This window comes from Octopus bimaculoides, chromosome 30 (genome assembly GCF_046866305.1).
Source record: "Octopus bimaculoides isolate indiv1 chromosome 30, ASM4686630v1, whole genome shotgun sequence".
Classification (NCBI taxonomy): Eukaryota; Metazoa; Mollusca; class Cephalopoda; order Octopoda; family Octopodidae; genus Octopus; species Octopus bimaculoides.
In genome coordinates, this window is record NC_142957.1 from 6010322 (window position 1) to 6035443 (window position 25122).

The following is a 25122-nucleotide window of genomic DNA, read 5'->3' on the forward strand; positions in this document are numbered from 1 at the left end:
ATATATACGCACACACACATACACACACACACATATATATACACATATTTATATATACACATATATATATATATTTATATGTATATATATATATATATATATATATATATATATATATATATATACATATATATATATATATAACATACTGAGAAATTCAGAAACAGCAGTCAAAGAACTACTGATTCCAAAACTACAAATTTTTCTCTAATTGATGTGTACCATAAATATCGCTATCAATTAGAGAAAAATTTGTAGTTTTGGAATCAGTAGTTCTTTGGCTGCTATTTCTGAATTCTCAGTATGTTGGAGAAGCAGGATACTGCTAATCCCTATATATTTATGATTATAAATGGTTTTACCGATAAGGTTTTTTCATACTGAGCTACCCGGCAAAATTGTTAATTATTAATTTTTATTACTAATTGATGATTCCCTGCCCTGTATATCTATATTTTAGTAATACCTCTAAGGTGGTTAGCTAAACCGCAACAAGTCGTACAGGACTTTTTTCTATGCGGGACTATTTATGATACACACTGAATTGAATTCATTGGGGTGAGAGATTTTAAACTCACTGGCCGATAAACTTCTTAATGTCTGCCTCACGTGGTCTTGATGTCGCATGGTCAAAATTAACGCGAGTTATTTAGACATTGACAAATTTATTAAAATATTTGGCTGAAGATCGGAATGAGGTAATTTCATACCACTAACCGTGAAACGTCGTACCAAATTAATTAAAGGCAGGTTTGTTTTTTACTCTTCTCTTCTGTTTTTTGTTCTGTGTGTACCATAAATATCGCTATCAATTAGAGAAAAATTTGTAGTTTTGGAATCAGTAGTTCTTTGGCTGCTGTTTCTGAATTTCTCAGTATGTTGGAGAAGCAGGATACTGCTAATCCCTATATATTTATGATTATAAATGGTTTTACCGATAAGGTTTTTTCATACTGAGCTACCCGGCAAAATTGTTAATTATTAATTTTTATTACTAATTGACGATTCCCTGCCCTGTATATCTATCTCTATATATATATATGCATGTATATATATATATATATTTGTGTGTATATATATGTATGTGTATATGTACACTGATTAAATCCAGCCTCTCACATTTACCCTACAATGTCGTTTTAAAAACAAACAATCACATCTTTGAAATCTCAAAGCTATGAGATAATAAAGGATTAATTCAAAACAAGATCAGATCCAGCCTCTCACGCTTACCCTACAATGCCATTCTAAAAACAAACAATCACATCTTTGAAATCTCGAAGCTATGAGATAATCCAGGATTAATTCAAAAGAATGTGAATAGATAAGCATTACATTTCACAAAGTAGTCTGACTGCTAAAGGGTTAATAAATAAAAAGGTATTTCTTATATCTAATCAATAATTATATTTGAAGCAATCTATCTTATTAGCTTGTCTTTAAAATGTTTTTGTTGCTTACTTCCCATCAAGATGGTTCCAAGATCACATTGAAGGAAACTATAACCGGTGATGATGATGATGATGGTGGTGGTGGACATTCATACAAGAAGAATGCAGCTGATCTAAAAGTAAGTTTTAAAATTTCTCACCAGTTTTGGTTCTTAGTATCATGGTCAGTGTTTTTTTTTACCTTTCTTATTATGTTCTGAGTTCAAATTCCTCCAAAGTCGACTTTGCCTTTCGTCCTGTAAAAGTTTTGATAGTTGTCATAGAGACTTTAGTCTCTCTCACCTTTCAACATAATTATAAATTGAAGAGACATTAGAACAATTAACAATATAATAAAAAGGTTTTTTATTTATGATGATGCTTGGTTATACAATTCCTGTCATTCAGCTTAGCAGCCGCTGATTAATTTGTAATTGGTATTGGAAGGTTAAGGGCTTTCTTGATGCCTGCCAGAGAAGCAAGTAGCTATCACATCAATAGCATCATGGTGAAAAGTGCTTCGTGGAGGAGCGTGGTGTTGTCATGTAGAAGGTCTGAGCTCAACTCCCTGAGATAATGAAAGTAACTGCTTAAGTACGAGTTTTACTATGCATGCGCAACTCGAGGGGCTTCCGGTGGTGAAGTCCCCTGCGCATGCGCAGAATAGTACTTCCTCAATGGCGGCTATAATTTCGTGCCACTACAGTCCTTTCGGGGTTAATGAATTCAGTACCAGTGAAACGCTGGGGTCAATGTAATCAACTAGTTCCCTCCTCCAAAATTTCAAGGCCTTATGCCTTCACTACAAAGAATTATTATTACCTCTGCGTCCGTGGACAAGATATCTCAGGAACTGCTGGCTGGATTCGGATGAAACTTTCAGGGATGTTTGGCCTCATGACTGGCTCAAACTGATTAGATTTTGGGATCGATCCAGTACCGAACAATGTTTCTGGATTATTTTTCCAGTTTTTTAACTTAATTTTTGAGAATGGTCAGGTTCATTTTTAGTATTTTCATTTGTGAGAGCAGTCCAGTTTATTTCAGATATTCTCATTTTAAAAATCATCTCTGGCTAATCATTGAGAGGATGTTGGGGTTGCCTTGATGGAGGTTTGCGCTCTCCAAGAGCTCTTGTTATTATTATTAAGGTGACAAGCTAACAGTGTTGTTAGCATGCCTGGCAAAATGCTTAGCATTTCATCCGTTTCCACGTTTGGAGTTGAAATTCTGCTGAGTTCGACTTTGCCTTCCATCCTTTTGGGGTCGATGCAATCAACTAGTTCCCTTCCCCAAAATTTCAGGCCTTGTGCCTTTAGTAGAAAGGAGTATTAATTAAGATGGCAAGCTGGCAGGATCGTTAGCACACTGGGCAAAATGCTTAGCAGTATTTTTGTCTGTCCTTACATTCTGAGTTCAAATTCCACCAAAGTTGATTTTGACTTTCATTCTTTTGGAGTCAATAAATTAAGTAGCAGTGAAGTTCTGGGGATCGGTGTGGTTGACTTAACTCCTCACCTAAATTTCAGGCCTTGTGCCTACAGTAGAAAGGATTATTATTATTATTATTATTATTATTATTATTATTATTATTATTATTATTATTATTATTATTATTATCATTAAAGTGGTGAGTTGGCAGATTTGTTAGCGGCATTTCGTCTGTCTTCACGTTTGGATTTCAAATTCCGCCGAGGGTGACTTTGCCTTTCATCTTTTCAGGCTCGATAAATTAAACACCAGTCCTCTCCCCCAAAATTTCAGGCCTTATGCCATTAGTAAAAAGGATTATTATTATTATCAAGATGGTGGGCTGGCAGAATCATTAGCATACTGGGCAAAATGCTTAGCGGCATTTCGTCCATCTTTACCTTCTGAGTTCAAATTCCGCCAAGGTGGACTTTGCCTTTGTGTTCCATGTATAATGTGTCGCATTTGATGTGCCAGGTATTTTGTTGTACCATGTCTGATGAACCATAGCTTTATGTTTCATCTATTACATGTTATGTCTGATATATCGTCTTTTACATGTGTTTGTTGTACCATCCCTGATGAATTATATCTATCTCGACAGATTGTACCTGAAGATGAGGAAGAAGAAGAGCTGAGTGAAGTAAGTACATCAATTCAATATTGATTGTTGATTGTTTTCTCAAATAGCGTCACCTGTGCCCAGCGTCGCCTTTCTGGCACTTGTGCCCGTGACATGTGTAAGGATTTTTAAGCGAGATCGTTGCCAGTGCCCCTGGACTGGCACTTGTGCGGGTGGCACATAAAATACACCATTTTGAGCGTGGCCGTTGCCAGTACCGCCTGACTGGCCCTCATGCCGGTGGCACGTAAAAGCACCTACTACACTCTCGGAGTGGTTGGCGTTAGGAAGGGCATCCAGCTGTAGAAACTCTGCCAAATCAGATTGGAGCCTGGTGCAGCCATCTGGTTTCACCAGTCCTCAGTCAAATCGTCCAACCCATGCTAGCTTGGAAAGCGGACGTTAAACGACGATGATGATGATGATGACAATTTCTATGACCACATTGCCCCTAACATCGGGCCACCTAACTCCACAGACTGCAACCCCCTTGATTATTATGTGTGGGGCACAGTTGAGCAAGAGACCCACAAAACTCCTTGTAACACCAAAGATAAACTGAAGGCAAAGTTTATGTCAGCATTGACCAACTTAAACAAGGCGACTGTCTGGAAGAGTGCCAGGAGATTCCAAAGTCATCTGCAGGTTGTGGTTGAAGCCAATGGTGATTTTATTTGAATAAATTTACTCTTTCGTATTCCAAGAAATTTGCATACAATTTTGGTAAATATATCTTAAAATGAGATGTCAGTGTTATTTATATTTTTGTGTAATTTAGACGACAGTTTAGTCACTGCACCATGTGTGTGTGTGTCTCACTAATTTATTGTGGATGTGTGTGTGTGTGTATTCAGATGCACATATATACACTGGCATCTACACACATGTATGAGTTAATATAAACATGATCGACTGATATTTATGAATGTATGTATTTTAAGCTATTTTCGTTACAAGCTAGCACCACTCAAAATGCACCCAGTACGCTCTGTAAAGTGGTTGACTTTAGGAAGGGCATCCAGCCATAGAGACCAAGCCAAAGCAGACAATTAGGATCTGGTGCAGGTCTCCGGCTGGCCAGCTCCTCTGAAACTATACAACCTGTGCCAGCATGGAAAACAGATATTAAATGAAGCACTCTGTCGGTTACGACGATGAGGGTTCCAGTTGATCCGATCAGCAGAACAGCCTGCTCTTGAAATTAACTTGTAAGTGGCTGAGCACTCCACAGACACGTGTACCCTTAATGTAGTTCTCGGGGAGATTCAGCGTGACACAGTGTGACAAGGCTGACCCTTTGAATTACAGGCACAACAAAAACAGGAAGTGAGAGTGAGAGAAAGTTGTGGTGAAAGAGTACAGCAGGGTTCGCCATCATCCCCTGCCGGAGCCTCGTGGAGCTTTAGGTGTTTTCGCTCAATAAACACTCACAACGCCCGGTCTGGCAATCGAAACCGCGATCCTACGACCGCGAGTCCGCTGCCCTAACCACTGGGCCATTGCACCTCCACATTAAATGAAGATGAGGATGATATAACACACCAATACTGGTTGTCAAGCAGTGATGGTGGAGGACAAACACTGACACACACACGAATATTTATGATGAACTTCTTCCAGTTTCTGTCTGCCAAATCCACTCACAAGGCTTTGGTTAGCTTGAGGCTATAGAAGATGATACTTGCCCAAGGTATCATGCAGTGGAATAGAACTCAGAACCATGTGATTGGAAAGCAGGCTTCTTACCACACAGCTATGGCTGCACCTATAATATGTATGTATTTTTATTTTCAGTCTGGAAGGCTGTTTGTTCGGAACTTACCTTACACCTGTACAGAAGAAGATTTAGAAAAGCATTTCAGCAAATATGGTATGTTTGTTTGATTTTTACTTCTTAATTTTATTATTTAATTAATTAATTTTTTTGTTAATAGTGGCTCCTTAATGGTTTCCTGGCCACCTCTAACAGTGGGTAAACCAGAATGCAGAGCATGATACATATGAGGCAGTTTCTGGGATAGCCATATGATTCTATGAATCCATATATTGCACTACAAATTTATATATATTGCCTCAGAGAGGAACACTGGAAATCTTCGTATCAAGATGCTATATTAATCCACCATTTCAACCCCAAAATTAACAGTTGATTTGGAGATGGGACAGTGATTCCTATGAAAATGTCACTGCAACTATAATCAACATCACAACATTCATCACAACAACCAACGGTTCGCGAGTTGCTGCTAACCCAAATGCCATAATTACACATTTCTTGGACATCTTCCTTCTCAGGATGAGCCTTTGCACCTGAAATGTAAAGGATTTTGTGAAACTTTCTGCATTGTCAGAAGCTTTCTTTATTTTCCTTTTCTTTTTGTACTACAATGCTTCAAGTGAACTATAACACTCATATATACCATATTTTTACATGTACAAGGAACCCTTTTTTGTCAAAAATTAGGTTAAAAAAACATGGAAGTTTCTTAGACATGGGTAGTATTATAATCCCTTACAAAACCTTTTTCTAAATTTTAAGCCCCGCAAAATTAGAGGATTCCTTATACATATTAGAATACTGTATATATATAAACTAAATTCGACGACTGGCACCCATGCCAACGTCGTCTCCTTCATTGGACACGAAACTCAGCTTGCGAAGACTTATTGGGGCAAACGAAAGCGAAATCGAGATAGCACCTGTGCCCAGCGTTGCCTTTCTGACACTTGTGCCCGTGACATGTGTAAGGATTTTCGAGCGAGATCGTTGCCAGTGCCCCTGGACTGGCTCTTGTGCGAGTGGCACATAAAATACACCATTTTGAGCGTGGCTGTTGCCAGTACCGCCTGACTGGCCTTCGTAGGGTTTTCGAGCGAGATCGTTGCCAGTGCCCCTGGACTGGCTCTTGTGCGAGTGGTACATAAAATACACCATTTTGAGCGTGGCCGTTACCAGTACTGCCTGACTGGCCTTCGTGCCAGTGGCACGTAAAAAGCACCCACTACACTCTCTGAGTGGTTGGCGTTAGGAAGGGCATCCAGCTGTAGAAACTATATATATAGATAGATAGGTATATGTGTGTGTGTTTGTGTATTATGGTTACCATTGGTTTCATGTTAAGAATAATATCTTAACAATTTCATCCAGGAATGGTAGCCTTAATACACAGAAATTTTATCCACCAATGCAGTGTTGAGCTCTCATTCTCATTGTTTGACAGTTACATGTGTGTATATGTGTGTATATATATATATATATATTTTATTGGCTTCTACACTGTTCCTGTCTACTAGATTCACTCACAAGGCATTGGTAAGCCCAGGGGTATAGCGGAAATCACTGCCTAAGGTGCTGCACAGTGAAACTGAACCCAAGACCACATGGTTGTAAAGCAAGCTTCTGAACCACACAACTGTGCCTGTGTATATGTTTATATCTTTTTCTCACCTGTCCGTACTCTTATTAATTTTCCAGGTGCATTGGTTGAAGTTTACGTCCCTCTGGACACTGCAACCAATAAAATGAAAGGCTTTGCATTCATCACTTACATGATACCTGAAAATGCAGTGAGGGCATTGACTGAGATGGATGGTACATCATTTCAGGTAAGCAGGGAGCTTATGAAATGGAGTGGCATGGAATGGAAAGGGAGGGGGAATCCTTTAAGTATTATCTGTGAAGGCCCATGGCTCAGTGGTTAGAGTATTGGGCTTGCAGTCATGAGGTAGTGATTTCGATTCCCAGACCAGGTTGTGTTGTGTTCTTGAGCAAGACGCTTTATTTCATGTTGCTCCAATTTACTCAGCTGTAGAATTGAGTTGCAACATCACTACCAGTTTGCCATCACCCCTTCCTTCCTTCCTTATTCATCTATCACCCCTTCCTTCCTTCCTTATTCATCTATCACCCCTTCCTTCCTTCCTTATTCATCTATCACCCCTTCCTTCCTTCCTTATTCATCTATCACCCCTTCCTTTCTCATTCATATGTTGTGACGGAGAACTATCACCCCTTCCTTCCTTCCTTATTCATCTATCACCCCTTCCTTTCTCATTCATATGTTGTGATGGAGAAAAGCACAAGAGTATTATTACTGTAGAAGTATAAGGGGGTGGGCTGGCAGCATCATTAGCACACTGGGCAAAATGCTTAGTGGCATCTCACACGTCTTCACGTTCGGAGTTCAAATGCTGCCAGGATCAACTTTGCATTTCATCCTTTCAGGGTTGATAAAATAAATACCAGTTGATTACTGGGGCTGATGTAATCAACTTGCACCCTTCCCTGAAACTGCTGGCCCTCTGCCAATATTCGAAACCATTATTATTAGGGCTTGCGCCTCCTAACAGAGAGGGACAAACTGGCATAGCCATTAGCACACTGGGCAAAGTGCTTTGTGACATTTCAAATGTCTTTAAGTTCTGAGTGTGGAGGCGCAATGGCCCAGTGGTTAGAGCAGCGGACTCGCGGTCATAGGATCGCGGTTTTGATTCCCAGACCGGGCGTTGTGAGTGTTTATTGAGCGAAAACACCTAAAGCGCCACGAGGCTCCGGCAGGGGATGGTGGCGAACCCTGCTGTACTCTTTCACCACAACTTTCTCTCACTCTTACTTCCTGTTTCTGTTGTGCCTGTAATTCAAAGGGTCAGCTTTGTCACGCTGAATATCGCCGAGAACTATGTTAGGGGTACACGTGTCTGTGGAGTGCTCAGCCACTTGCACGTTAATTTCACGAGCAGGCTGTTTCGTTGATCGGATCAACTGGAACACTCGACGTCGTAAGCGACGGAGTGCCAACATTAAGTTCTGAGTTCAAATTCCACCGTGGTTGACTTAGTCTTTCATCCTTTCAGAGTTGATAAAATAAGTACTGTTTGAACACTGGGGTCGATGTAATCAACTTATCCCTTCACCCGAAACTGCTGGTCTTGTACCAAAATTTGAAATCAATGTTAATAAATTAATATGAAAGCATAGACAGGAGTGGCTGTGTGGTAAGTAGCTTGCTTACCAACCACATGGTTCCGGGTTCAGTCCAACTGTGTGGCATCTTGGGCAAGTGTCTACTACTATAGCCCCGAACCGACCAAAGCCTTGTGAGTGGATTTGGTAGACGGAAACTGAAAGAAGCCTGTCGTATATATGTATGTATATATATATATATATATATATGTGTGTGTGTGTGTGTGTGTGTGTGTGTTTGTCCCCCCAGCATCACTTGATAACCGATGCTGGTGTGTTTACGTCCCCGTAACTTAACGGTTCGGCAAAAGAGACCGATAGAATAAGTACTAGGCTTCCAAACAATAAGTCCTGGGGTCGATTTGTTCGACTAAAGGCGGTGCTCCAGCATGGCCACGGTCAAAAGGCTGAAACAAGTAAAAGAGTAACATTATTAATCTAAAATGTGGAAAGAAAAGGATTTAAAAAATTTTATATTTGTTTTAGTCATTTGATTACAGCCATGCTGGGGCACTGCCTTGAACGGTTTTAGTCAAACAAATTGACCCCAGGACTTATTTTTTTAAAGTCTAGTATAGGTGCAGGAGTGGCTGTGTGGTAAGTAGCTTGCTTACCAACCACATGGTTCCAGGTTCAGTCCCACTGCGTAGCTCCTTGGGCAAGTGTCTTCAACTATAGCCTCCGGCTGATCAAAGCCTTGTGAGTGGAATTGGTAGACGGAAACTGAAAGAAGCCCGTTGTTAGGAAGGGCATCCAGCTGTAGAAACTCTGCCAAATCAGATTGGAGCCTGGTGTAGCCATCTGGTTCACCAGTCCTCAGTCAAATCGTCCAACCCATGCTAGCATGGAAAGCGGACGTTAAACAACGATGATGATGATGAGAATGCAGTATGGAATTTGTCTCATCTTTAATAGTTGGAGAAATTGCAATGGGTGTGTGGCTACATACTAAGTATTTGCCTACCTTTTTTATTTATTTATTTACTTTCTTTGTAGGGAAGACTTCTGCACATAATCCCCAGCAGAATCAAGAAAGATAAAGATGACACAGGTAAGGCATAATTTTTTTGTTTCTTAGTGAAACATGGACTGTGGCTACTGAGGATATGCAGAGGCTTGAAAGGAATGAAGCCAGTATGTTTTGTTGGATGTGCAATGTCAGTGTGTGTGTGTACAACAGAGTGTAAGCATTTTGATAGAAAAATTGGGCACAAGAAGCATCAGATATACTGTGCAAGAAAGATGGCTGCACTGGTATGGAGATGTGATGTGTATGCATGAGGGCAACTGCGTAAAGAAATGCCAATCTTTAACTCTTTATTCTCATTTTACTCTTTTACTTGTTTCAGTCTTTTTGACTTTGGCCATGCTGGAGCACCGCCTTTAGTCGAGCAAATCGACCTCAGGACTTATTCTTTGGAGGCCTAGTACTTATTCTATTGATCTCTTTTGCCGAACCGCTAGGTTACGGGGGACGTAAACACTCCAGCATCGGTTGTCAAGCGATGTTGGGGGGGGGACAAATACAGACACACAAACACACATACGTATATATATATAGATATATATATATACGATGGGCTTCTTTCATTTTCCGTCTACCAAATCCACTCACAAGGCTTTGGTCGGCCCGAGGCTATAGTAGAAGACACTTGCCCAAGGAGCCACGCAGTGGGACTGAACCCGGAACCATGTGGTTGGTAAGCAAGCTACTTCCAATACAGCCACTCCTGCGCCTATTGTAGAAGGAACTTGTGGAAAAGGAAGACATGAAACGAGGTGGTAAAATGTGATCTTTGGATGTTGTGTCTTACAGAAGTGACCAAGACTTCTGGTGCTTGAGAAGACATCAAACTTAGTGGAAGTGTAGTCGTGGCCAGTGATGCATTAAAGGTACCCAACATACTCTGTAAAGTGGTTGGCACTAGGAAGGGCATCAGTTATAGAAGCCAAGCAAAATAGACTGGAGCCTGGTGTAGCTGTCCAGCTTAACCAGTTCCAATCAGACCATCTAATCCATGCCAACATGGAAAATGGACACCAATGACAATAATGTTAATGTCATTGGTGTTGTTTTTAATGTCTCTTTCTATTTTCCGTCATCTACAAAAGCATATCCAGGCTTACCAACATCTCTTGATAAATAAGGCACCGAGATCATTGCCAGTGCCCCTGGACTGGCTCTTGTGCGGGTGGCACATAAAATGCACCATTTTGAACGTGGCCATTGCCAGTACCGCCTGACTGGCTCCCGTAGGATTTTCGAGCGAGATCGTTGCCAGTGCCCCTGGACTGGCTCTTGTGTGGGTGGCACATAAAATGCACCATTTTGAACGTGGCCGTTGCCAGTACCGCCTGACTGGCATTTGTGCAGGTGACACGTAAAAGCACCCACTACACTCTCTGAGTGGTTGGCGTTAGGAAGGGCATCCAGCTGTAGAAACTCTGCCAAATCAGATTGGAGCCTGGTGTTGCCATCCGGTTTCACCAGTCCTCAGTCAAATCGTCCAACCCATGCTAGCATGGAAAGCGGACGTTAAACGATGATGATGATGCTGTAACTGTGTGGGTAAGAAAGAAGCTTGCTTCCCAACCACATTGTTCTGGGTTCAGTCCCACTGTGTGGCATCTTGGGCAAGTGTCTTCTCCTATACCCTCAGGCTGACCAAAGCCTTGTAAGTGGATTTGGTATACGGAAATTGAAAGAAGCTTGTTGTATATATGTGTGTGTAGGCATAGCTGTGTGATAAGATAAGAAGCTTGCTTGCCAACCACATGGTTCTGGGTTCAGTCCCACTGCGTGGCATCTTGGGCAAGTGTCTTCTGCTATAACCTCAGCCGACCACAGCCTTGTGAGTGGATTTGGTCAATGGAAACTAAAAGAAGCTCATCACAAACACACACACGTCTCTTTGTGTCTTTATGTTTGTTTGCTCCACCACCATCACTTGACAACTGATGCTGGTATGTTTACGTCCCTGTAACTTAGCAGTTCAGCAAAAAGCGACTGATAGAATAAGTACTAGGCTTACAAAGAATAGGTCCTGGGGTCGATTTGTTCAGCTAAAACGTTTTGAGGTGGTGCTCCAGCATGGCTGCAGTCAAATGACTGAAACAAGTAAAAGAATAAAAGAATATATGTTTCAGAGGAATACAAAAAGAATATATATCATCATCATCATTATTTAACATCTATTGTCCATGCTGGCATGGGTTGGACATATATGTAGGCACAGGAGTGGTTGTGTAGTAAGAAGGTCCCCAACCACATGGTCCAAGGTTCAGCCCCACCATGTGGCACCTTGGGTAAGTGTCTTCCACTATAGCTCTGAGCCAACCAAAGCCTTGTGAGTGGATTTCTTAGAAACTGAAAGAAGCCCGTTGTATAATATATATATATCATCATCATCATCATCATCGTTTAACGTCCGCTTTCCATGCTAGCATGGGTTGGACGATTTGACTGAGGACTGGTGAAACCGGATGGCAACACCAGGCTCCAGTCTAATTTGGCAGAGTTTCTACAGCTGGATGCCCTTCCTAACGCCAACCACTCAGAGAGTGTAGTGGGTGCTTTTACGTGTCACCCGCACGAAAACGGCCACGCTCGAAATGGTGTCTTTCATGTGCCACCCGCACAAGCCAGTCCAGGGGCACTGGCAACGATATATATATATATATATATATATATATATATATATATAAACAATATATGAGTATATGCATATATAGGTACATGTATGTACATACCTTCATCTACATGTACATATAGATACATATCTGGGTACATGACGTGGCAAAAGAACATGGACAAAGTGATAAACAAGGTACAACAAACAAGCAGGCCACATAGAAACATCTCCTTCGGCCTGCTTGTTTGTTGTACCTTGTTTATCATTTTGTCCATGTTCTTTTGCAACGTCATGTACCCAGTTATGTTTCTATATGTACATGTGGATGAAGGTATGTACATACATGTACCTATATATGCATATACTCATATATTGTTTGTATCACGACAGAACGCACGCGTTGACCTTTATACAGTAAGTTTGGACTATATATATATATATATATATATATATATATATATATATAAAGTATGTGTGTGTCTGTGTTTGTTTGTTCCCTTTCACTCCTTGACAACTGGTGTTGGTGTGTTTACATCACTGTAATTTAGTGGTTTGGCAAAGAGAGTTTGGCTTTAAAATAACAAGGATCTGGGGGTCAATTCATTCTACTAAACATTCTTCAAGGTGGTGCCCCAGCATGGCTGCAGTCTAATGACTGAAACAAGTAAAAGACAGAAGGGTCATGCCAATGGTGATGTTTCCTTCCAGTTTGTTTCTTTCTCTCACACACTCATCCTTATTTTCTTTACCATCCGTTAATTATTCCAGGGCATTCCAAAGGCTCATCTTTCAAGACACAATCTTTACAGAAGCAAAAATCTCAGGCACAGAGGTCAGTTTATCATCATCATAATCATTTAATGTCCATTTTTCATGCCGGCATGGGCTGGACGGTTTGACTGGGGACTGGCAAACCAGTAGGCTGCACCAGGCTCCAATCCAATCTGGCAGAGTTTCTACAGCAGGATGCCCTTCCTAACACCAACCACTCCAAGGGTGTAGTGCTGCCCTTTACATGCCACCAGCATGGGGAGCCAGTTAGGTGGCACTGGCATTGACCCACACTTCAATGGTGCTTATTACATACCTCCACCACGTAATGATTATTACTGTTGTCATCAAGACAGCAAACTGGCTGAACTGTTAGCTGACTGGGCAAAATACTTTGTGGTATTTCTGAGTTCCAACGAGGTTGGCTTTGCCTGTCATCCCTTCGGAGTACATGAAACAAGTACCTGTGGCGCACTGGGGTTGAGGTAACTGACTAGTCTCCACCCCACAAAATTTCAGGATTATTACTATTGTCATCAAGGCAGTAAACTGGCAAAACTGTTAGCAAACCAGGCAGTATTTTGTCCATGAGCACAATCTGAGTTCAAATTCCACCAGCTTTGCCTTTCGTCCTTTCGGGGTCAATAGAACAAGTCCCAGTTGAGCACTGGGGGTCGATGAAATTGACTAGTCTCATCCTCACAAAATTTCAGGCCTTGTGCCTGTGGAAGAAAGAACTATTACTCTTGTCATCGAGGAAGCAAACTGGCAGAAATCGTTGCTGTGCCGGGCAAAATGCTTGGCAGAATTTTGTTCATCTTTATAGTCTGGGCTTAAATTCTGACAAGATCGACTTTACCTTTCATCCTTTTAGGATCAATAAAGCAAGTACTAGTCGAGGACTGGGGTCAATGTAACCGACTTACCTCTGCACTGAAATTACACGCCTTGCACCTGTAGTAGAAAGGATCATTATTGTTGTTATCAAGGCAGCAGGCTGGTGGAATCAAGCAGAGGTGAAGAATATGCACACCACCCGTTTTCAGCGTAACCCTAACCCTAACTCTGAGCCCTAACCCTAAACCCTAACATTAAGCCTTAACCCTAAACCCTAACCCTAAATCCTAAACCTAACCCTAAACCCTAACTCTAAGCCCTAACCCTAAATCCTAACCTAAGCCCTAACCCTAAACCCTAACCTTAAACTCTAACTCTAAGCCCTAAACCCTAAATCCTAATCCTAACCGTAAACCCTAACCCTAACCACCAGGAGTGCATATTCTTTACCTTCACTTGGAATTACTAGCATACCAGGGAAAATACTTTGTAGCATTTTGTTTGTCTTTATGGTTTAAGTTCAAATTCTGCTGGGGCCATCTTTGCCCTTCATCCTTGCAGCATCAGTAAAATGAGTACCAGTTGAGCACTGGGGTTGATGTCATCAACTTAACTTCCCCACGAAACTTGCTGGCCTTGTGCAAAAATTTGAAAACATTATATCTTTATTGTTATCAAAGCAACAAACTCACAGAATTATTAGCATGCTGGGCGAAATAATTAGTGGCATTTCGTCCATCTTTATGTTCAAATTCCGCCAAGGTCGACTTTGCCTTTCATCATCATCATCATCATCGTTTAACGTCCGCTTTCCATGCTAGCATGGGTTGGACGATTTGACTGAGGACTGGTGAAACCGGATGGCAACACCAGGCTCCAATCTGATTTGGCAGAGTTTCTACAGCTGGATGCCCTTCCTAACGCCAACCACTCCGAGAGTGTAGTGGGTGCTTTTTACGTGCCACCAGCACGAAGGCCAGTCAGGCGGTACTGGCAACGGCCACGCTCAAAATGGTGTATTTTATGTGCCACTCGCGCAAGAGCCAGTCCAGGGGCACTGGCAACGGTCTTGCTCGAAAATCCTACGAAGGCCAGTCAGGCGGCACTGGCAACGGCCATGCTCAAAATGGTGTATTTTATGTGCCACCCGCACAAGAGCCAGTCCAGGGGCACTGGCAACGATCTCGCTCGAAAATCCTTACACACGTCACGGGCGCAAGTGCCAGAAAGGCGACGCTGGGCACAAGTGCCATCCCGATTTCGCTTTCGTTTGCCCCAATAAGTCTTCGCAAGCTGAGTTTCTTGTCCAATGAAGGAGACGACGTTGGCACGGGTGCCAGTCGTCGGATTTAGTTCGATTTCATTTGCCTCAACGAGTCTTCGCAAGCCGAGTTTAGCGTCCAATGTAGGAAAGGTACGCATGAGTGGGCTGGCCACACCCCTGGCAGAGGCCTTGGATTTAGGTCTTCAATAAAATAAGTACCAGTCGAATACTGGGTTCAATGTAAATTGACTTACGCTCTCCCCTGATATTATTGGCCTTAAGCCAAAATTTGAAAATCATTATTATTGTCGTTGTAGCTGAAGTTGTCATAGTTATTGTTGATGTTGTTATTATCCATTCTTGCTGTTGTTATTGTTGTCAATATTGCTGTCAGTGTCTATTTTGTTATTATCATTGCTACTTTTATTGTTGCTGTTCATGATGATGATGATGATGATAATTAAAGACAATCTTTTTCTTCTTTTCCTCCTCCTCCTCCTTGTCATCATCATCATTGTTGTTGTCGTTCTTCTTCTTCTTAAAATTACTAAAATAACCCCAACAACAGTTTCATCTCATCGCTGCTCTTGTCTTCTTGTACATATTTTCAGTTCTCACAACTGGAACAGTCTGTTCCTCGGCAGCAATGCTGTTGCAGACGTCTTAACAGAGAAATATGGCATCAAAAAAACAGATCTTTTGGATTTTGTAAGTAAAATCTTTTGTATCTCAACACATACATATACGTACATACATACATACATCCAAAAGTTTTATTTTCTCTCTGTTTATTTCTTTCTGTGCTCCTTTCTGTTGAAGAGCGTAGGCTCGAAACGTAAAAGACTTTCTCACTTTCCCGAGTGTTAAACTAGTAAACCTCTCTTTACTTGTTTCAGTCATTTGACTGCGGCCATGCTGGAGCACCGCCTTCAGTCGAACAAATCGAGCCCAGGACTTATTCTTTGGATGCCCAGTACTTATTCTATCGGTCTCTTTTGCCGAACCGCTAAGTTACGGAGACACCACCATCGGTTGTCAAGCAATGTTGGGGGGACGAACAAAGACACAAACATACACACACACACACACACACACACACACACACACACACACACACACACACACATATATATACATATATACATATATATATATATATATATATATATATATATATATATATATATATATATATATACATATATATATATACATATATAGGATGGGTTTCTTTCAGTTTCCGTCTACCAAATCCACTCACAAGGCCTTGGTCGGCCCGAGGCTATAGTAGAAGACACTTGCCCAAGGTGCCACGCAGTGGGACTGAAGCCGGAACCATGTGGTTGGTAAGCAAGCTACTTACCACACAGCCACTCCTGCGCCTGTTTGTTTTTTATACACCTGTCTTCATCTTTTGTCTTTTTGTAAATTTCAACTACATGCATGCATGTATCCATCCGTGCATGCATACATACATACATGCATACACACACACACACACATATACATACGGTTAAGAAGCTTGCTTTGTAACCATGTGGTCTCAGGTTTAGTCCAACTGCATGACATCTGGGTAAGTGGCTTCTATAACCCTGGGCTGAGATCAATGCCTTGTGAATGTATTTGGGATTCAGAAACTATGTGGAAGCCCATCACGCATACACGTGTACATATTTATATGCATGTATTTTTATATAATAGGCGGTGCTCCAGCATGGCCACAGTCAAATGACTGAAACAAGTAAAAGAGTATGTATAGTGAAGGTGCATGGCTCAGTGGTTAGAGCATTGGACTCACAATCACGAGGTAGGGAGTTCAATTCCTGGACTGGCCTGTGTGTTGTGTTCTTTCACATTACTCCAGTTCACTCAGCTGTAGAAATGAGTCGCAACATCACTGGTGCCAAGCTGTATCAGCCTTTGCCTTTCTCTTGGATAACATCGATGGCATGGGGAGAGGAGGCTGGTATGCATGGGTGACTGCTGGTCTTCCATAAACACTCCTGCCTGGACTTGTACCTCAGAGGGTAACTTTCTAGGTGCACTCCCTTGGTCATTCATGACCAAAGGCTTTTATCATTTTATGTTTGCGTGATTTTCGAGTGAGATTGTTGCCAGTGCCCCTGGACTGGCTCTTGTGCGGGTGGCACATAAAATACACCATTTTGAGCGTGGCCGTTGCCAGTACCGCCTGACTGGCCTTCGTGCGGGTGACACGTAAAAGCACCCACTACACTCTCTGAGTGGTTGACATTAGGAAGGGCATCCAGCTGTAGAAACTCTGCCAAATCAGATTGGAGCTTGGTGTTGCCATTCGGTTTCAGCAGTCCTCAGTCAAATCGTCCAACCCATGCTAGCATGGAAAGCGTACGTTAAACGATGATGATGATGTATGATGTCCGGTGCAGGCTTTGGCCTAGCCAGCTCTTTTGAAACTATCTCATCCATGCTAGCATGGAAGGCAGACGTTAAACAATGGTGATGATGATGATGGTGGTGTGTGTGTGTGTGTGTTTTGTGTCTCCTTGTCTTGGAGTCGCAGGATACTTATAGAATGATTGTCACTGTCATACAAGCAATGTCATTCGTTTCCAATGCTCTGCAAAAACATGTCTGGCCTTGGGGAAAATATTACCTTGCTTGGAAATAGGTGAAGGTTGGTGACAAGAAGGGTATCCAGCCGTAAAAAAATCTATTTCAATAAGCACCATCCAACTGTGCAGGCATGAAAAAAAATAGACATTAAAGTAATGATTATGATGGAGATATGTTTACAGATGAAACTTAGAAGCTGTTCAAATATAGTAATATTTCTACATTTTCTAAGTATTTTCTTTTTTCTTTTATTACTTTAGGAGACAAACGACAGTCTTGGAGTTCGGATGGCATTGGGTGAAACACAGATTGTAACAGAGACAAGAGAATTCCTGCTAGAGAATGGTGTCTCTTTAGATAGTTTCAGTCAGGTAAGTTTGTCTTTGAGATTGGGTAAGTTGGTTACATCATCCCAGAAATAATGAAAAGCAAAGTCGACCTCAGGAGAATTTGAACTCAGAACGTAAAAATGGATGAAATGTTGCAAAGCATTTTGCCCAGTCCACCATCTTAATAATAATAATAATAATAATAATACTTATAATAATAATAATAATGAAGATAAAAAATGTGGAACCTGAAGACTAAAACAATACCTATTGTCATAGGTGCCCTGGGAATGACAGCGAAACGGGCTGATTACTACCTAGCTCAGATACCAGGAAACCCCAAAATGGCTGAAGTTCAAAAGATAGTGCTCATCGGAACTGCCCATATCCTACGTAAAATACTGTCTATGTGATCTCAAATTTTAAAGCAAACACATAATTTTCTTATGGTTTTTTAAACATTCACTAGAACAACACTGTACAAATTCAAATATATGGTACCCTAGGCATAACACCTACATGAACTTCTAACTAGTCTCTTGAGGTCTCTGGGTGAGACTTGTATCCAACTCGTACAAATGCAAAGCAAAAGTAAAAAAAAAATAATAATAATAATAATAATATGCTTAATACCACAGATTTGCTTGTCAGTTGTTTGACCTTAAACAATTGAGCATGTCCCTTGGTGGCTGACAATTATATGTGCATCTCTGATCATGAGCAGAAGTAGTGGGGGAACATCATAGCCATGTGTTGAAAGGAATTCTTTGGGGTTTGAATAATTCACCTTTGGAAACATGGGTGTTTTGTTCAACATCCTTAAACAAACCTTATTCAGGGACCTTTTGAGCGGGATGGGCTACTCGACCTGAAGAAAATTCTAACTGGGCCCCACCTGCAAGGTCATGCACTGTTTATCTTGATATGAGATCACCATGTCGCGTACATATGGTTATGATGCATGTGCCTGGTGTACCCTTATCAGACGGGTAGTCATGATGGGTATATTGGGCTTCGTATATTTTACTCCAGTGTCACTTTGATGGCATGCACTGCTCTCTCACTCAATAATAATATTGAAATGTAAAGAAATGTTAGGTCAGATCACTAAAGGGTTTGTTATTGGTAATCATATAAACTGGTGCTGCCTGTTGGCAACTGGACCGGTCTAATCTAGTCTGGTTCTATGTACGCATCTAGGAATAAAATACCTGATGACTATCACAGATCAAACTGATAGAAACATTGTGTAGATGGAAATATTGTAGATATACAGTGTAACGATGACTAGCTCTAATCAAGCCTGGTTCTATGTACACATCCAGGAATAAGACACTGATTATCACAGATCAAATTAATTGAAACATAGTGTCAACATACAGTATAAAGATAACTAGTTCTGATCCAGTCTGGTTCTATGTGCACATCCAGGAATAAGACACTGATTATCACAGATCAAATTAATTGAAACATAGTGTCAACATACAGTATAAAGATAACTAGTTCTGATCCAGTCTGGTTCTATGTACACATCCAGGAATAAGACACTGATTATCACAGATCAAATTAATTGAAACATAGTGTCAACATACAGTATAAAGATAACTAGTTCTGATCCAGTCTGGTTCTATGTACACATCCAGGAATAAGACACTGATTATCACAGATCAAATTAATTGAAACATAGTGTCAACATACAGTATAAAAATAACTAGTTCTGATCCAGTCTGGTTCTATGTGCACATCCAGGAATAAGACACTGATTATCACAGATCAAATTAATTGAAACATAGTGTCAACATACAGTATAAAGATAACTAGTTCTGATCCAGTCTGGTTCTATGTACACATCCAGGAATAAGACACTGATTATCACAGATCAAATTAATTGAAACATAGTGTCAACATACAGTATAAAGATAACTAGTTCTGATCCAGTCTGGTTCTATGTGCACATCCAGGAATAAGACACTGATTATCACAGATCAAATTAATTGAAACATAGTGTCAACATACAGTATAAAGATAACTAGTTCTGATCCAGTCTGGTTCTATGTGCACATCCAGGAATAAGACACTGATTATCACAGATCAAATTAATTGAAACATAGTGTCAACATACAGTATAAAGATAACTAGTTCTGATCCAGTCTGGTTCTATGTGCACATCCAGGAATAAGACACTGATTATCACAGATCAAATTAATTGAAACATAGTGTCAACATACAGTATAAAGATGACTAGTTTTGATCCAGTCTGGTTCTATGTGCACATCCAGGAATAAGACATCTGATCAAACTGATTGAAACATAGTAAATATAAATGTATAGATGCAAATTTGTAAATTATTCTCTGAAAAGAGAAGGTTAATGGCTCATAAGATTAATAATCCTTTCAAATCAAAGAAGTTACTTTTCTGATTCTTTTTTCCCTTGTTTGTTTCTTTTCTCAGGCATCTGGTCCTCGGAGCAAAACTGTGATATTGGTGAAGAATCTTCCAGCAGATTGCAAGGGTGAGGAGATTGCCAAAGTGTTCTCCAAGTACGGTACTCTTGGCAGAGTGATTTTCCCACCAGCAGGAATCACTGCCATAATTGAATTCCTCTCACCCAGTGAAGCAAAGAAAGCCTTTACCAACCTTGCATATACAAAGGTAATTCTCTCAATCTCTCATCTTGATCTCATCACTCTTCTTATTCCTTACCATTATCTTTTATTCTTTTACTTCTTTTAGACATTAGACTGTGGCCATGCTGGGGCACCCACCATAAAGAATTTTTAATCAAGCAAATCTACCCCAGTACTTATTTTTTCCTGTAAAACCTGGTACTTATTCTATCAGTCTATATGGCCAAACTGCTAAGTTATAGAGATGTAAATACACCAAAAGTGACCAAAAGAACCAGACTTCTTGATAAAAAAGAAAATAAATACTGGGGTCGATTTGTTCAACTAAACCCTTCAAGGCAAGGTTCCAGCATGGCCACAGTTCAATGAGTGAAACAAGTAAATGGCAAAAGATCAAAAGCACAGCATTCTGTGTGCCAGTGTTTGTGATTAATTTTCCAAATTCCTATCATTGGACTGTTTGAGTTATTCCTGTCATAATCATCACCATCGCCGTCATTTTTCACATCCATTTTGCCATACCAACATGGGTTGGATAGAATTTGTTTGGGGGCAGACATTCTATGACTGGGTGTTCTTCCAGTCATCAACCTTCACTTGTTTCCGAGTAAGGTAATATTTACCTGTGACTTGGCATGTTTTTCACGGATGATAAGCAATTAAGGACACCACTTGTATGGAGATGACACTTGTTTATGACTATTATGCAAAGTGAAAGCAAAGAGACAGGAGTGGCTGTGTGGTAAGTAGCTTGCTTACCAACCACATGGTTCCGGGTTCATTCCCACTGTGTGGCATCTTGTGCAAGTGTCTTCTACTATAGCCTCGGGCCGACCAAAGCCTTGTGAGTGAATTTGGTAGACGGAAACTGAAAGAAGCCTGTCGTATATATGTATATATATATATATATATATGTATGTGTTTGTGTGTCTGTGTTTTTCCCCCCAACATCACTTGACAACCGATGCTGGTGTGTTTACGTCCCCGTAATCTAGCGGTTCGGCAAAAGAGACTGATAGAATAAGTACTAGGCTTACAAAGAATAAGTCCTGGGGTCGATTTGCTCGACTAAAGGCGGTGCTCCAGCATGGCCGCAGTCAAATGACTGAAACGAGTAAAAGAGAGAGACACTAACGCACACACACACACGCACACGATAGGCTTCCTCATGGATACAGGCATGGGTGTATGGCAAAACGTTTGCTTCCCAACCACATGATTCTGAGTTCAGTCCTATTGCCTGGCACCTTTGGCAAGTGTCTTCTGCTATAGCCTCAGGTCAACTAAAGCTTTGTGGGTGGATTTGGTAGATGGAAACTGAATTGAGGCTGGAGATTGCCAACAAGGAAGGGGTAATGTTCCAACAAAACAATGCCCAACCACGTGTCTTTTGCTTCCCGAACAAAGTTACATGAACTTGGCCGGTATCTCTTACCCCATCCACCATATTCTCCTGATATTGCACCATCCAACTACCACTTGTTTTTGCCTTTACAGAACTCATTGCAAGGAAAGACATTTTACGATTTAGATGGAGTCAAAATGCATCTGGGTAACTTTTTTTTTGTTCAAAACAAGTCGAATTTTATGCTGATGGAATATTTAAATTGCGTGATAGATGGGCAAAGATCATTAATAATAATGGAAATTATTTCATTGAATAAAATTTATTGAAATGTCAATGGTTTATATTCCTTTTTGCATATTAAAAGATGCTCAGAACTTTTCAGACAACCTTCTATATATATATATATATATATATATATATATATATATATACACACACACACACACACACACACACACACACACATACATACATACATACATACATATATATATATATATATATATATATATATATATATATATATACACACACACACACACATACATACATACATACATACATACATACATCATCATCATCGTTTAACGTCCGCTTTCCATGCTAGCATGGGTTGGACGATTTGACTGAGGACTGGTGAAACCGGATGGCAACACCAGGCTCCAGTCTGATTTGGCAGAGTTTCTACAGCTGGATGCCCTTCCTAACGCCAACCACTCAGAGAGTGTAGTGGGTGCTTTTACGTGTCACCCGCACGAAAACGGCCACGCTCGAAATGGTGTCTTTTATGTGCCACCCGCACAAGCCAGTCCAGGGGCACTGGCAACGATCTCGCTCGAAAATCCTACAGGAGCCAGTCAGGCGGTACTGGTGGAGACAGTCAGAATTTTGGATAATTCTTTATTCTTTCATCCATTCAATCGAACATTTCAAGGCAGTACCTCAGCATGGCCACAGTCCAATGAATGAAACCAGTAAAAGATAGTCTTTGTCTACCAAATTGACTCGGAAGGCTTTGGTTGGCTCAGGGCTTTAGTAAAAGACACTTGCCCAAGGTGCCACAAGGCAGGACTGAACCTGAAATCATTTGGTTGGGAAGCAAGCTTCTGAACCACACAATCTCTCTTGCACCCCTCATCTTTCCCTTAGATCATTTCTTATATTATTTTTTTATTTTTTTTATAAAATTCATAATCAAAATGTAATTATGTTTTGTTATTTCAGTTTCTACATTTACCCCTCTATCTGGAATGGGCCCCCTTAGAGACATTTGTAAACACTGCACCCACGTTAAAGAAGGACACTGACTCAGCCCCTGCCAAAGAAACCTCCAAAGTAAAGAATGTAAGTATTTATAATTTTCGCTTGAGATATATTCGAACCCATATGAAACCCATTCACTGAACTGGTAACAAGTTTGTATTTATATACATCACTGCTCAGTGTTTTTGTTCTGTATTTTATTTGCAGTAACCAGTCTTTGTTCAGCAGCGGAAATATAATTAGAGGAATCTGTGTCTCTTGTCAGTTCACAGTGTTTTTTTTTTTTTTTTTTTTTTTTTTTGGTTTCTGGTGCTGAAGAGGAGATAAGCACTCTAAAATGCAAGAATCAGAGAAACCTCTCTCTCTCTCTCTCTCTCCTCTCATCAGTGGCATGCAGAGGGGAGGCTGGTATGCATGGGCAACTGGTGGTCTTCCATAAACAACCTTGCCCAGACTTGTGCTTCAAAGGGGAGTATCCTAGGTGCAATCCAACAGTCATTCATGACCAAAGGGGGTCCTCCACCTCCTCCTCCTTCATTTATTTTTTTACTTATTTATTTATTTATTTATTTCAGGAACAGAAAACAGAACAATCTTCAGAAGACGAAGAGAGTGATGTGGAGCCTGACAGCGTGATGTTTGTGAAAAACCTGACCTTAGAAACCAAAGAGGATCACTTAAGGAAGGTAAGACAATTGGCAGTTTTTACAACTGGCTACAGACTACTTTATGCATTCTCCACATCGGGATCATGATGCTCCAGAGCTTAACAATTATTTCCAGGGCCTCAATGTAGACAGCAGAGTTAACTTTAAGGTCTTGTGGAAAGAAGTAAGGAGGCATCACATGTCCTTCATTGCTGATAACCCCTAAAACCATGACAGTTGCAGGAAATTTCGTATGCACAGCACTTGGAACTTCAGAAGGGTCTGCACATAACCATCAGTCATTTCTTCTGTTATCTTTTTGATCTTGATCAAGGTTTTTCTCATTTGAAAAAAAACCAAATCAAATCTTCTTCTGTTGGATTTCTCAGTTTGTTTTAAGAGCCCTTTTGATCTGATGTAGTGATTTTTTTTTGCTTTTTCTGACAAATTGACCTTTCCTCATCATATAAGACATATCTGATGTCTTTGTGGACAACATTTCTGACTGTTCCTTCTGACACATGGAGATCTTTTGCAGTTGACCTCATGGACTTTCTGGGATTGTAATCAATGGTCTGTTGAACTTGTTGGATAACTTCAAGGTATTCTGATGATTTCAGAGTTTTTAGAATACTTTTTATACTTGGATACTGGTGATAAGTTTCCATCTTCAGTCTCTAGCTCCTTACAAACTTTGTAGACGAAAGATCTGGCATCTTTTAAAAATCGAGATATTTCTAAATCACTATGCTCAGCCTTTATAACTACAATAACAGCATGCCTCTTCATTTCTTGAGTAAGCTGAGGATCTGCCATTATTATTTTCTGAAACAAAGATTATACAGAGTTAGCAAAAAATGCAGCAATAACCCCAAAAGGTATGTCCTCACCTTACGCACCCTGTAGATAAATATATATATTTATATACATTTTTATAATAAGGGTGAAAAATTGAATATTAATTTGATTAATATCAATTTAAAACCAGTGGCCTAGCAAATTGAAAAAAATCTGAAGATTCAGAAAAATTATATTGCATACATACAAGAGGGATGACCACTAAGTGGACATTCATTATCCTAGAAGAAGACCACCTATGGTCTGACCACTAAGAAAAGATTGTTCTCAAGAACAATCTTGAGAACAATCTTTTCTTAGTGGTCAGACCATAGGTGGTATTCTTCTAGCAAAATGGATGTCCACTTAGTGTTCATCCCTCTTATATGTATGTATCTATACATGACATATATTTTGTTTATTATTGCAGGCATTTGAAAGCTGTGGGCCAATAAGAAATGTGATTGTTGCACGTAAAAAAGACT

The 25122-nt window shown here is 40.4% G+C and overlaps 1 protein-coding gene across 1 annotated transcript in view; it reads left to right on the forward strand.

Annotated features, from left to right (window-relative positions):
* Positions 1-25122, forward strand: part of LOC106878274 (putative RNA-binding protein 19) — a 133672-nt gene that overhangs the window by 96992 nt on the left and 11558 nt on the right. Inside the window, exons 12-23 of the mRNA XM_089346321.1 lie at positions 1473-1570; positions 3505-3543; positions 5317-5392; positions 6998-7128; positions 9482-9536; positions 12886-12949; positions 15601-15697; positions 17845-17955; positions 20367-20567; positions 23115-23234; positions 23729-23839; positions 25068-25122. The exon at positions 25068-25122 is cut by the window's right edge and continues 12 nt beyond it. Coding sequence (XP_089202447.1) covers positions 1473-1570; positions 3505-3543; positions 5317-5392; positions 6998-7128; positions 9482-9536; positions 12886-12949; positions 15601-15697; positions 17845-17955; positions 20367-20567; positions 23115-23234; positions 23729-23839; positions 25068-25122 — 1158 coding nt within the window. The remainder of the gene's footprint in view (positions 1-1472; positions 1571-3504; positions 3544-5316; positions 5393-6997; positions 7129-9481; positions 9537-12885; positions 12950-15600; positions 15698-17844; positions 17956-20366; positions 20568-23114; positions 23235-23728; positions 23840-25067) is intronic.